Source organism: Heterocephalus glaber, unplaced genomic scaffold (genome assembly GCF_053883595.1).
Source record: "Heterocephalus glaber isolate CG9 unplaced genomic scaffold, H.glaber_assembly_v1.0 deba00001282, whole genome shotgun sequence".
Lineage (NCBI taxonomy): Eukaryota > Metazoa > Chordata > Mammalia > Rodentia > Bathyergidae > Heterocephalus > Heterocephalus glaber.
The window spans coordinates 60,719-75,435 of NW_028258240.1; the positions used below are offsets into that span (position 1 = coordinate 60,719).

The 14,717-nt window shown below is 47.8% G+C and overlaps 1 protein-coding gene across 11 annotated transcripts; it reads right to left on the reverse strand.

Moving 5' to 3' along the window:
- Positions 1–507: 507 nt before the first annotated feature.
- Positions 508–14,546, reverse strand: LOC147828125 (uncharacterized). Of its 11 annotated transcripts, XM_087211105.1 has the most exons (7): positions 14,397–14,546; positions 8,371–8,586; positions 8,208–8,256; positions 7,213–7,388; positions 3,591–3,698; positions 3,373–3,496; positions 508–1,287 (listed from the first exon to the last, which is right to left on the reverse strand). In XM_087211105.1, the coding sequence occupies exons 6-7, from the start codon at positions 3,444–3,446 to the stop codon at positions 639–641; spliced, it is 723 nt and encodes a 240-aa protein (XP_087067231.1). In that variant the 5' UTR covers positions 3,447–3,496; positions 3,591–3,698; positions 7,213–7,388; positions 8,208–8,256; positions 8,371–8,586; positions 14,397–14,546; the 3' UTR covers positions 508–638. The 11 variants fall into 11 exon arrangements, with proteins under 11 accessions (XP_087067231.1, XP_087067227.1, XP_087067226.1 ...); XM_087211101.1 differs by lacking the exon at positions 3,591–3,698; XM_087211100.1 differs by lacking the exon at positions 3,591–3,698 and having other exon boundaries at positions 7,213–7,392.
- Between the last annotated feature and the right edge of the window lie 171 nt (positions 14,547–14,717).

The following is a 14,717-nucleotide window of genomic DNA, read 5'->3' on the forward strand; positions in this document are numbered from 1 at the left end:
TTGACCTCGCTATAGACCAATCAGTAAGAATGATTTTATGTATGTAACCAATCAACTGCCTGCTCTGCTTCTGTACTAGTTTCTGCTTGCAAATCCTATATAAACTGTAGACAGACAGAAAGACAGGGCCTGGTTCTCTGAGGAATTATCCAACCAGGCCCATCGATGTAAATAAAGTTTGCTTTCTGCCTCCATGTCCCGGGTGCCTGTTGGTATTTCTCATTTGCTGTTACAAACTCACCAATGGGTGCATCTGGCAGACCTCTAAGCTCTGAGAACGGGTATTTTCTGTGTGCACACAGGAGCCTATTTCCACACTCGGAGCCAACCTGGAGTTGGTCCCTGTCACTGATGTGAGCTGGCACACACCAGCCAGCACACTTCCCTGCCTGTGGATTTTGGCAGCACGTGAACAGGAAGTGTTGGGCGGCAGACTTCCAGAAATGAAACCCTTCAAAGAAGAAATGGACGACAGCACAGAGGAGGCCAGGACCTTGAGACACACGCTGAGAATCAGAGGCAGAGATTTTATTTGCAGCGAGGACAGAGTTGCCTCAGTATGCCAGCGAGGTGGCAATTTCCCCACACCCCCTGTGCTCAGGCCTTCCCCCACATCCCATCTCAGCTCTGAGCTTCCCTTAGGGCACATCTGCCGCTGCCATTGACTTGGGCTTTGTGAAGCTCATGGCCCCAAAGCACAGGATGCCACTGAGGAAGGACAGAGTGGCAGTGACGATGCCTAGTGGGAACACATAGGGGAAGTGTTTCTTGGTCACAACCTCTTTGCCCACAGTAAGCGCTAATGGGAAATCAAGGGCGTTTTGGCCAGAAATGTCCATGACATAGTTGCAGCTCACAGCCAGAGCCACACAGCAAGAGTTGAGGCAAAGAAGGAATACTGAGCTTCTGTAATAGAGTCGCAAGAATTCTGGGTAGGTGGGCTTCAGCCTACTGAACAGGAAGGCCACTGTGCTAAGAATCAGGGACACTGGCTGTACAAACTTCACCAACACCATTAGATCTTTCAGAAACTCAAGCTCAACTACCTGGGTCCACCCCCTGTACATCTTCGCTGCTACTAGCACATCAACCACTGTGCCAGAGTTGTTTTGCCTGAGAGAATCCTGAGCATCCCAAAGGCCAATGAAGGCAATGAGAGAAACCTGGCTGTCAAGTTCCCACATGCGCCAGGATACGCTGCTCACTACGATGATACCCAACACCCAGGCCACGGAACTAAGCAGGAAGACAGTCAGGGCACAGATGTGCTTCTTCATTCCAGGAAAACTGTAGAGGATATTGCAGAGGCAGGAAGCCAGGGCAGGAACACCAAGGAAGGGAGAAAAAACAGAACATGAGTCATGGGGAGAGGGGGGTAAATATTTACATGCTGTTGCCCACGTATGAAATTTGTATTTAAAAGTTCTGCAGGGGCTGGGGATTTAGCTCAGTAGTTCCAGCGCCTGCCTTGCAAGCTCAAGGTCCTGAGTTTGATCCCCGGTAAAAACAAAAAAAACAAAAACAAAAGCAAACAAACAGAAAAGTTCTGCATATGTTCTGCTGTCCTAAATATTTTACATGAGAAGAGAAAGAAGCCTAGCAGCTGTGTGTGGCAGAACACCTGTAATCCCAGCACTGAGGAGGCTGAGGCAGGAGGATCTAGAGTTCAAGGCGAGCTCGGGCTGCATAGTGATTTATAGCTGGTCTCAGGTGCATACAGATACCTTGTCTCAAAGAAAGAAAAGAAAGTACAACTGAGAAAGGGAAAGACAGAGGGAGGAAGGAAAGAAGGGATGGAGGGAGAGAGAAGAGAGAAAACAGAGAAACAAGGGGAAGGGAGGGAGGGGAGTGGCAGAGGGGGAGGAGAGAGAGAGAGGAGAGGAGAGGAGAGGGAAGAGGAGGGAGGGGAGGGAAGAAGGAGGGAAAAAAGCCTAGGAATCCATGACAGCTGTGGGCGAATGAGTTGGTAGGTGATTTTGGAGGACAGTGTGGCAGAATCTTTCAAAAGCAGACATGTTCATGTCTTGTCTATCAATTCCCATCTTGAGAATTCATACTGAAATAAGAGTTTGTACAAATATATGGAGCAATGTTCATTTCAGGGTCCTTTGCAATAGAGAAAATTGGAAGAAACCAAAGTGTTGATAAATAGAGGGGTGTTCAAGTAAATTATGGCATCTTCAACATCATAGTGCAATAGTACATGGCCATTACGAAGAACGAGTTAACCCATATGAAATCTAGGAAGAAAAAATACTATCCAAAATGAATAAAATGTAAAACCCAAAATGAATAAGAAAATGCATGGTGTGAGCATTTGTGTTAAAGGAAAACCATATCTGCTTTTCTTTATATATACAAGTAGATATGAACACATTTGTTAAAAGTTGAAAAGATGCACACAAAAGGAGTCATTCTAAGGAAATCAGTTTGGTAGAGAGGAGCTTTTCATTCTTATCTACATATATTTCCACAATTTGTTTCTCTATTTGCTTACTGGTTGGTTCGTCTTACAGTAGTGTGGATTGAAACAAGGGCCTCACTCATGGTAGGAAGTGCTCTGCCACTGAGATAAACCCTCAGCCTATCTGTAATGCTTTGTAATGAAAAGCACACATACTTTATAAGGAAAGGTGGCCTGAGCCTGACCTTATGGATCTATATGGGAAGTGTCACACACCACGCCCATTTACCTTTTTAACCCATTGCTTGCTCCAAACTCTACCTATTGGCTTCTTGTGGGTGCAACTTAAAACCATCCTGATGCACCTCATATGCAGCAAATATCTTGTATGAAGCAAAGCATACACTTCACATTTAGATTGGGAACTCAGTTATTTGTCTCCCCTGTCAATTCAAATGCATGGAAGTGTCAGGGGTAATAACAAATTGCAGTTGGGGGGCCACCCCTGGGGTTGATTCCCAGAAAGGTGGTGGTAATGTCTGCCCAAGCATGTGGGCGATGTGGGCGCTGCCCATGCAAATCATTCTAGGGGCCTCCAAAGTCCATCTCCTTCCCATGCAGTCTGCTGTCTCCAACCAGGCCCCAGTAAGCACCAGGCTTCCTTGGGATGTGCTTTCTCATAAGGGGAAGGCAGCTGGCTACTGTGAAAGTTGCCTTGTGAGACAGGGGTGGAAATGATGGCCAGGTTTGAGAATTCACTGTCCAGAGCACTTCCTTGCCAAAGGAGATCTGAGGGAATGGACCACAGGATCAGGCACTTTTGATGGAGAGAGGGCATCAGCAAGGAGAATGCTGCAGTTGTCAGGAAAATGTGCTAGTTTGGGGTGGATCTGGTGATGTCTGTGTAGGGACATGTTTTTCTCAAAGGCCAAGTAAGAGAACTACATGTAACTTCTCTACACATTTACCTAGGGGTGCGGAGGGTCACCGTCCACAACAGAAAGATGGAATGATAAATATCCTTTGCAGAAGTAGGAATCATTCTTCACGAAGAGGAAAATGTCCAACCAATAATGAAAAGTGATGAACCACCTACAGGAAGAGAAGTATTGTTAGGTAAAATTTGAGGTAGTAAACAAGGCCTACAAAATCCTTGGCTCCCATAAAATAGTCACTACAGCTTTACCCTGTGTTTTGCATAACACAGGCCCTTGTGTCAGTGCTGTGTGCATATGGGTACGTTCAATCCTCAGAGTCCAGTAACAGATGTAAAATTGTGATCCCCGTCTTACTGCTGAGGAGAAAGAGCACAAAGAGATGCAGGACATATGCAAGTTCAATAAGCGACATAGACATAAATGGCAGTGCAGACTCCAGAGCCCTCACACACAGTGCTTCCTGCCTGTCTTGCTACGCGATGGGATTTATTCACATCAAGAGAACCAACAAGGGCGGGAGGTGTCGCTCAGGGTACAGCACTTGTGTAGCACGCACAAGGCCCTAGGTCCCATCTGCAGTGACACAAAAGAAGAGTGTCAACGTGCAGATGACTCCCATCAATTACAATAATGCCTACCCATGACCTTTTCTGTGTCCTCTGAAAATGAAGCCTGAGTGACAGAAGCAGATGGAAACATGTGGAACCCTTGGTTCCTTGCCTCCTCTTGGCTTGAATAAAAACATCTTCAAGGTCAACTCTTTCATCCAAAAAGATGAAAAGAGAAATTTGAGCAAGGGTGTGGAGACATGGGCATCCTTGTGCACTGCTGTGGGAATTGTACAAGGATTCCTGGAAAACTTGACCTAGGAATCCACATGTGAGTCAGCAATGCTACTTCTGGGCATGCGCGATAAAGAGGTCAAGGCTGGGTCTTGAGAACATGTTTCCATAGCGATGATCATGGCATTATGCACAGTCATTCAAAGGGGAAACAACCCAAATGTCCACTGATGGATGGGAGGATAAGCACATGTGGCCTCGACACAGCACACAAAGGGAGAAAACTCTGCCAATGCTACAACCTGCATGAACCCTGAAGACATCGTGCTGAGTGAGGTAAGCCATCAAAAGGCAAATACTGCAGGTTGCACTTATACAAGACACCTATAGGAGGCAGATTTCCTAGAAACAGAAAGTAGAATGTGCATGCCAGGAGCTGGGAGGAGAGTGAATGGGAGGAAGTGGAGATGGAGTTTCAGTTGTGGAACACAAAAGAGTTCTAGAAACGGATGGGAATGATGAAATATACTGAGTGCTCCTGATCTCAACATGTCAAAAAGACTGAGACGATAAACTTCATGCCATGTATATTTTTCCATGGCAGAAAAGTCTCACTGGAGAAGGCTACAGTGGAAACTGCCTCCAGGGTCTTCACACTCAACTCTGTGCCCAACCCTGTTCTCCTGATCATTTTATCAGTGCATGTTCATACCATCCGGTGTTTCCATTCCCTGTGGGGAGCTGGTACGTGTGCGCAGTACACCTTAGTTCTTCTCTAGCCTCTTTTCCTCCCCTCCTCCCACCCCCCCCCCCCGATCTCCTGATCCCCATCCCTTTCCGTACATGTTTGCGGTACATGAGCTTTCCATTCCTTGTGCAGACATGGTCCGTGCACCTCACACCTCTTCATTCCCTTTCCATCCCCTTTCCCTCCTCTGCCTCGCCCCTCCCTCCATCTCCTGATCCTCCCCTCTTTGAGAAAGCTCTGGGATTGCTGAGTGGCTCCTTGCCTCCTTCCTGGGAATACTCACTTGCTTCCCTTCCTTGGCTGCTTCTTCAAGCACCACCTATATCTCACGGTGGGATGAGTCCCTCCTCACCACACCCGTCCTTCCTGTCTGCATTTCCCATGCAACCTTTTATCTCAGCCCGTGGCTTGCATTGTGTCCCCCAAAGAGACACATCAAGGTCACAGCCCCAGACCTTTAGAATAAGACTGAACATAGAGCCAGGGTCTTTACAGAGGTCCTCGAGCTCAAGGGAGGTGTAGAGGGGGCCTGAATCCAAGGTGGCGGTGTCCTCAGAAGATGGGGACAGGACCTGTAGAGGAAGCTATGTGCAGCGCTGCTATGATGTGCACAAACCTTCCTGGGCATTGGGAAGAAGAGTAGCTCGCGTGGCCCGCCTCAAGGAAGATTCACGCTGGAAGGAAATGGAGACACGTAAGTGACACATGCAGATGGGCGAAACCGGCCTGAGAGGCAGCTGCACACACAGCCTGCAGGAGAGAAGATGCAGAGAGGATGCCACATGGGGCGGGGGTGGGGGACAGATAATCTTTGAGGAAAAATTGTCCTAATTTCACCCTAAGGAGGAGTCTGAGGCCTAGAAATGGGAGGAGGGGAGGTCACTGCGTGTGGAGACTTGCCCTGAATGCTGGGTGGCTCCTAGGGTGGGGCAGTGAAGAAAGGGAGAGGCAGGAGCAGCCACAGAAGCCTGTCCTAGAGAGCACTGAGGGGGCAGGAGTGGGTCATGGGAGGGGCGTGGCTGTAAGAGGAGGGCAGGGCCAGGGCTGCTGCAGGTGACAGCAGGAGCCAAGCTGATGGCCAAGCCGTCCGGGCAGGTGCATATCCCAGGCAGTCCTCTTATCAGCCAGCTCATCCTGAATAAGTTATAAGGAAGGGACAGTGTAAGTGGTACCCTGGCACCCTGAGTGGGTTTAAGTGACTGTGAGCATTTCTGTAGCGATCACATTAGGCACTGCCCTTGAGGTTGTGGGCACACTTGCTCACGGTGAGGAAGAAAGATCCATTACTCCAGGGCTTAGGGAGTGACAACACATCATGCACTTGATGGCCTCCCTGGGTAAACAGACAAGAATCTCCATGGCTGTTTGCAGGCTTGGGCAGATGCATGGAAAGATCTGGAAGGACAGCCCCTGGCAACCTGAAGGGGTCTCTGTGAGGGGCAGGGGGGTCTGGGGTGACGAGGCCTTGTCCCGTTCACAGTGTGTCTTTGTGCACCATTTATTTATGCTCACGAGTAAGGTTTCCATGGAGGAGGCCGAGAAAGACAGAGACACAGAGACAGACTCAGAGACTGAGAGAGACCCAGGGAGACAGAGACAAAGGCATGCACAGAACCTGAAAGACAGAAATTGGGAGGATGGACCGAGCCAGAGAGAGAGAGAGAGAGACAAAGGACAGGTGGAGAGAAAGGCACACACAGAGGCTGACAGAGGCAGAGAGGGGCAGAGGGAAGGGTGGGAGGGTATATATTTCCAGGAAAGCTGTTCCAAACCCTTTGCTACGTAAAAATCTCAGCTGCAGAAGACTGCGTGGAAATGGCTCCACTTCTGTGCAAACTAAGGAAAGGATACATGGCACAGGTGTCTGTAAAAGCACAGAAGAGACAAAGGGTCTATATGTGCAGACAACAAACATCACCTCTGGGATGTGGGACAGCGGATGGGGACACAGGTGGGGTCAACATCCTCTTGGTCCCAGGCCACGGCTAATGAAGAGGACATTCCATTCAGTGAAAGAAGCGAGGCAGCAAAGGTCCGGTCCTGGATGACTCCCCTTCTGGGGTCCCTGGAGAGGTAACTCCAGAGACAGACAGGAGAAGATGGTGCCCAGGGCCTGAGGACAGGGAGGAGGGGGAGGTGGCAGTTCATGGCCACCGTGTTTCCCATGGGGACAGTGAGAGAGTCTGGACATGGATGGTGATGACAGTCCCGTCTGCATGGCAACACACTAGGTGTCACTGAGCTGTACACTGAGAACTGGTTAGAAAGGCACATTTGATGCTTCGGGCCATTTCCCACAGTGAAGAGTCCATAAACATGAAGGACAGAGCATCCACTCACCAGCGTGCTGTCTTGCGGGACCCGGTGACAGGACGAGATGATGGCCTGCTCCCTGGGCCACCAGGGCTGACAGGCAGGGCTGCTCGCAGGGTCCTCACAGGCTCCTCTCGCTGGCGTCTTGGTCCAGGAACCAGGAGCTCACACGCACAGGATGGGCCTGCCTCTCAGCTCCAAGCCTTTCTGCGGCAGTTTCCATGGTCACCACACTCCACCCCTCCCCCATCCATCCAGTCCTGTGCTGCCAGCTCATCAGCACAATGACGCCCGTCATCCAGGTTGGCCCTGGCACTCACTGTGCGCCCTGTCTCTCTGCCATCATCCGGGTACAGCATATTCACCCATGGGTTATCAAGATCCATGTGACTGATTCTGACCAGTTTCCTCTCCCTTTATTTTTCGACCCTCCAAAGCAGGCCCTAACCCACCTCATGTGGAGACAAGGAAGGACAGTCTTAACAAAACCATGGCCCTGCTGGGGATTTAGCTCAGGGGTGCCGCCCCCTGCCTTGCAAGCACCAGGTCCTGAGTTCAATCCCAGGTACCAAAAAACAAAAACAGTGGCCCTGGATCAATGGGAGGATGAGCAGGAGGAGCCCCCAACTGCATGTGGTTTCCTTGAGAAAGGCCACTGAACACCAGCACACTCAGCCAGATGCTCTTGAACTTGGGCAATGACCCCTTCCACTTGGGTCTTGAACTACTCTTACAGGAAGGAGGCCACATGGGGAAGACAAGGCAACAACCTGCGGGGCGGGTCCCTCAAGTGTGAAAAAGGGGCCTGCTCAGGGTGGGGACAGGAGTTGAGAAGGACCTTCTGCCAAGACAGGGCTGCCCGAAAGGACCAAAGGCCCAGCAGGCTTTCCTCAGCCGCACATGTCCCCCAGGCATCCAAATCCCAGGACATTCCTATTTGCCAGCCATTGCACAAGGAGGAATGAATCCCTTCCAAGAAGTGAGGGGAGATGTGTACAGAGATTTAAGGAGAAAGTCCATACCATGAGGTCAAGTGCTCCTCCGTATCTGGGCTTTTTCTCCTTCCTGGGCCTAGGGAGAGATAAAAGTGTTCTTGTAGTTAGAAATAACCACATGACTAGGCCTTGCCATTTGTGCATGACTCAAATAATAGCACTCATTCCAGGCCAGATTCTTGATACTCACTGTAGCACCTTCCATGCTTTGCTCTCCTTCAACATCAAATGCAGAGATCATGAGTTTCGAAGTAGAACTTCGAGAAGAGAGCGGCGTAGACTCTTTGCTGTCCGTTAGCACAGAATGGCTGCCAGTGCACATGTATGATAGTTAGTGTCCTCAGGCGGCCCGGTGCTTCCAGCCGATCTTCATCAGAAGTAGAAGTTGTATAACTCATAAGTCAATCTAAATTATGAAAACATGCAAATATCCCAAAAACAAGCTAATGTTTCAGATGCATCAAAATTGAAATGCGAAGGCTGTGGAAAACATACAAATACTTAATTTTGTCTGTTAGAGAATATTACACACTTAAGAGATATATATTGATTTTTATGATTTGCTTTGTGTCACTCAGCATAATGACCTGGAGATGAACTCAGATTGTTGCCTGTACCACCTTTGTGTTGTTTTCGCTTACGGCTTGGTATGTCTTATAGAAAACAGAGCTTTTCTGTTTTCTCTTAGTGGTACTGGGGAACAAACCCAGTGACACTCTGCCAGCGAGTTGCTACCTGGCCCCGTTTATTTAGTTTTTCATTTTGACACAGGGACTCCCTAAGTTACCCTGTCGGGCCTTGAAGTTGCCATCCATCCTACTGTGTAGCAGGGATTACAGATATGCACCATAAGCTTCTGACTAATGATCTTTTATCCACTCCCACAGATAAGGACAACTGGTTTTCTCCCATGATTTGGTCTTTACCCAGAGAGCTGCTGTGAACATCCATATGCAGTTTTCGTGTGTGTGCCTGCAAGTCTGGCCTCTGGCTACCTGTCCTGGGTGTGATCATCCTGAAGGCAAGCGTGCCACTGAAGAAGAGGTCTGGTCTGGGGAGCACTGGATCTGACAGAGCTGTATGCTGGGCAGCAGCATGTTCTTTATGGGGAGCCCAGGGAGCTCCTCACCCAAGACGTTGTGCAGCAAAAGTGCCTGGAGTACCAGCAGGTGGCCAACAGTGATCCTGTGCAATATGAGTTCCTGTGGGACCCAGAGCCCATGCTGAAACCAGTAGGATAAAGTCCTGGCCTTGTTGGCCCAGGTTCACAGGACCAACCTGGGTGCTTTCGCACCTCAGCATGTAGAGGCTGCTAGAGGAAGGAGAGAGAGCACCAGCCAAACTTCATTCACAGCTGCTTCCAGTTCAGGGCCTCTCCAAGTTCCGATACCTGGGGTAGTAGTTTCTACCAGACCTAGTCACGGCAGAGTGACAATGTTCACTTGTTGTTCCAAGATGGTATTTCCTTAGTTTGTTCCAAAAGAATGTTAGTTTTCAAAGAATGTAGGTCCTGTAATGAATCTGAAGAGAAACCAGAATGTGTCATCCATGCATTTTTTACTTCTATGAGTAATCCGGCAATGTACAATTTTGGAAGCTTTAATTTTTCTAATATCATTCATTTAGAAGAGCTTTGATACTCTGTCAATGCATGATGTCATTAAGGTTTTTTCCTCCTAATTTGGAAACTGAGAGTTTGTTAATGTTTGCATACTTGTTGGCATCTATATCAGTACTGATTGGGTAATTCTGGACTAGCTTAAAATTTCCTTCGCATCCTCAAGGGGTATGGCCTTTGAATAGCCCTTTTCCACCCCAGAACAGTTGTGGCTAAGCCAGCCTTGTCTGAGGGCCAGGGTTTGATTTGTATGGAGATCCTAACTGAGCATGTAACCCTCCCTTGTAACCACACAGTGTGTAAGCCATGCTTCGAGGTTATCTTGGAAAAGGCACACTCCTGCTGTCCCTTCTGTCTCCTCCTGATCACTTTGTGTGCTCAGTACCACTGTGTACAGTCTCCAGTATGAAACTGTGGGAGCCAATTCAAAGGCACTATCCCAATGCATGCTGCTCTGGCTGGCAAGGATTCCACTTGTAGAAATCATGTGGCAAGAGTGGGCCTCCCTGCCTAATCCTGGATCTTAGAGGAAAAACTTCCACTGTTTTCTATTGACTTTCGGACGAGGTTGGGTCCGCTTTCCAAAACATAATACCCACGTCCACAACTCAGAGGAGGAGAGGTCTAATTTGGCTCACGGTTTCAGAGGTTTCAGTCCAGGATCTACTGTCTCTAAGATGGAGACATCAGGGCCGAAGGTGTGGGAGAACCAAGCTGCTCACTTCATGGTGGCCAGGAAGCAGAGCACAGGGAAGAGCACCAGTGAGAGATGTCCCCTCCAAAGGGACGCTCCCAGGGACCCGCTGCCCACTGGGCCGACTTCCTAACAGCACGTGTAGCTGTGAACATCCGTGGAGTCATCTGTGCATGGTGTGGGGCCCCCGTGATCCAATCACCAGTCCAGGAGTCTCTTCATCCAGGGAAGTGGACAATTAAGTGGAACTTTCCAGCCCCACCCCTAAGAGTGTAATGAGGGTGGGCCTTCTGCGGTAGCCTTGTCTTCCCCTCCCCTCCCCTCCCCCTTCTCATCCTGCCCCCTCCCGCCACTCTCTTCTCCTCTCCTCTATTTTTTCACACAGGCTCTTGCTACTGGCCTTCATGTCAGCATGGAGCTCGGACTGGCCCAAAACTCTCAGTCACCCTGCCTCAGCCTCCCAAGTTCTGGGGCTACATGCTGCACTGGCACCGCTAAAGCTTCCTTGATGATATTTGTGTGCTGCTGCTGTCCCAGCTCATTCCCTCTTCAGCAGGTTTGTTTCACACATTTCCAATGAGCATTCTCTCTCCCTCTGGTCTCTCTGTTTGTAGTCTCTTCCTGTAGTGCTGTAGGACTCTAGTAACAGGCCCAATGCAGTCTTGTCATTTGTTCCGAACTAACTGAAAATATCATTCTGAGTTGTCCTTAGCAGCTTTTGCACAGAGCAGCTTACGGCCTTCCAACTTCTGTCCCACGGGCTCTGCTAAGCGCTCAGGTTCATCCTTGGCTCTGTGGTCCTTTCCATCTCTTCCCACAGCCTTGCCCACTTCAGCTTTTCTGCACAGCCACTAGCATCCCCTTGACTGCTTCTGACTCCACCCGCACTCTTCCCCATGGCTCTCACTGATGAGGGCGGCACAGCTCCATTTTGAGGGTGTTCTATCACCCTGGTTGCAAAGACCCTTGCAGTGTCCTGGGCCACGAAAAGAACCCTCTCTGGCCTCAGTTACTTTTGAAATCTCTTTCCCTGATACTATAAAAGGTCTAAGACTAAAGCCCACAGTCTTCTATCTCAGTATTCTCAGTTGTTCCAAGAATCCAATGACTGACTTCACTGTCAAAGTCAAAATAAAGTCTCAGAGAGGAGCTTACTCCCTGCTCCACAGCTTCTTAAAGATGAAATTAGCACTAGAAATACACCAGGGGCTTTTTTTCATACCTTGTAAATGGTGAGACAACTTGGGAATCATTTATGAAGGACATCTAGTGGACAGGAATCAGAAGGCAGCTAAACATCCTCCAATACATAGACCTTTAGAGCCTGACACGTTGATAGCACACAGGTTGAAAAAGTCTGCACAGGCAAATAAAATGACACTGTCTGGGATGGGGCACAGACAGCAGGATTTTGGGGCTCCCCAGGTCATTAGAGCGTACATCATATAAATTAGGGAAACAGGGTATTCCTGCTCAACCTCTGTTATGTGATACAGATTTTATCTCTAGGACTCACAAGCTCATACACTTCTACCCAGTTTTCTAGTAAATGTTTTCTTTCTAGTCATTGGTAAAATATCATGATGTTCTGGATACCATTTTTCCATGTGGGCATGTGTGTGTGTGTGTGTGTGTGTGTGTGTGTGTTTGGGCATGTGTGTCTGAAGAAGACCGTCCTTACCCAGATGTTGTAGAGATGGTCTTATATATTTCCTTCTAAAAGTATCATCAGGGAGCTTATTTTATTCTGTGTGGTTTAAGCTATGGGGCTAAATTTATCTTTTCCTATGGATAATCACTTGGCCTAGCTGTTTAAAAGTTCTATTCCTGGCCGGGCCTTGAGGTGCACGCCTGTAATCCCAGCACTCAGGAGGCTGAGGCAGGAGGATCACCGAGAGTTCGAGGCCAGCCTGGACTACATAGTGAGTTCAGGGCCAGCCTGAACTACAAAGGGAGACCCTGCCACAAAACAAAACAAAACAAAGTGCTATTCTTTTTCCACATTTCAATGCCACGTGGGTCATAGGCCAAGCTGTCCCATGTTGGTAAATCTGTTTCCAGGAACTCTATTCCATCGTCCTCTTTGTGAATCTCTTTGCAATAAAACAGCTTTATTGAGATTTAATTGATAGGGAGGAAATTGCACATACTCAAAATATATTATTTGGTAAGGTTTAAAAAACAATCTTAACCATTTCAAGTATAGAGTTCTACAGAGTCACACTGCTGTGTGACTAGTCTCTGGAATGTTCTAGTGTCACAAAACTGAGTCTATTATCCATTAAAACTCCCCATCCCCCTGCTACCAGCCCCTGACCACCTCCATGCTACTTGCTGGTTCTGACTTTGATCATTCTAGGTACTTCACACAAGTGGAATCACACAATACATGTGATTTTGTGACTGGTTTATTTCCCTTAGCCTGACGGGCTTGAGGTTCACCCTTGTAGCATGGGACAGGAAATCTTTCCCTTTAAGGATGAAAAATAAGTTACTTATTCATTTCTCCTTGAACATCTAAAATTATGCCGCTATAGACGTGTCTCTTCCTGACAATAGTACAAAGTATCTGAGTAACCACAGCTTTACAGAAAGCTTGATATAATCAAAGTCCTCTCATACTTTTTGCATGACCACCTGGCTTGTCCATTGGTGCTGTTTTACACTTCTAAGTGAGATAAGATCTGCCCATCAAGCTTCATGAGAAACTGCAGTGACCACAAGTCTGTGTTCCCCATAATCCTGTTTCCTTGCTCCTGAACACACAGTTGGAGTCAATAGCCCAGCTATCTGGCTGCTATTAGTCCTCGTTATGTGAGCAGGAATGGCTGCATCCCCCCTCCAGCCAGCCCATAAACCCCCATGAAAAGACGCCAAACGCCTTGGGCTTCCAGACAGGTGCAGATAAGCATGGAGCCCTGGCCACCTCCCTGCTAAGGACTTGTGGCTACAAGATTGAAGGACACTGAGCCACAGCCAGAAGGGACCTCACTTTGGACACAACAGGAGTCAGAAATAACACTACTGTGGGAAGTCATGGCTGTTTCTCCATTTATCAGAGCAACTAATGGTCCCTAAATGAGCATGAAACTCTTGTGGACTTTTGGTTGGAACTGGAGTAGATGGAGGGGACTCACTAAACTTAGAACACAGGCCCGTTTCAGTGATGTACATAGCCTATACCTTTACTTACTGTCTTTCGAGAATTTCAACAAAGAAGATTTACTCCCACTTAAAGTCATATTTATTTTCCAAAAGCTTCTCTGGGGCTAGGGATCTACCTCAGCGGTGGAGTGCTTGCCTAGCATGTGTGAGACCACAGGCTCCATCCCCAGAGCTGAAAGAGTAAGACTGTCACTGATGTATCAGAATGGATAGAGTTTTCTTTGTAATTATTGAAGTATAATTTGTAAATTAAACAATTTAAGTAATTTCGGGTATAAGGTCTGAAGAGTTTTAGTAAATTTTGTAATGGTGGGACCGTGACCACACCCCTGCTACAGAACCTGCTTATCACCCCCTAAATTCCCTAGTGCCTCCCTGTGGTCACGCTCCACTCACTCTCACCACGGGAATCACAACACTGTTTTCTCTCTGTGGCGCTCCTTTTCTAGAAAATTCTTAAACATGGAGTCGTGACTATTTAGTCTTTTCCTGGATAATCATGTTGACAGTAAAAATTGTACTTTCCTTTCTTCCTTTGCATTTCTTTCACTTTAATTTCTTTCTCTTTCTGTTTAGAAGTTATGCTTACACTTTCCCATACATTTACTGAAAAGCTAAAGTTAATGAACGACTCAGAACAGACTCTAGAGACCTTAGCACTTATCAGCCCTCTCCCATCTTAAGCTTTTATATGCAACTCATAGATAGCCATTTAAAATTTCAATCCGGGCTGGTTTACCTTAGCAACAGGCTCATCATTTCATTTGTTCATCATTTCTTCTTGATCTGGCTCCATTTTGGGTCCAATTGCATTCCTTCCCAAATTGGCTCCTTTGGAAAGCCCTTCATCTGGAGCGGCCTTCATTTTGTCCTCATGCTTGAGCAGTGGTTAGTAACTAATGGACTCAGACTCAGCACTTGAGCATTAAGTTCATGTCTTTGAAGACATTTCTGTTTTTGTTTTCTCTCACTTTGCTGTTGGTTGAAAGTCTGTGGTCTGTCAGTCTAGTTGTACATCCTCTATCATTCATTTGCTGGTTTTTCTCCTCTGGTTTCCTCC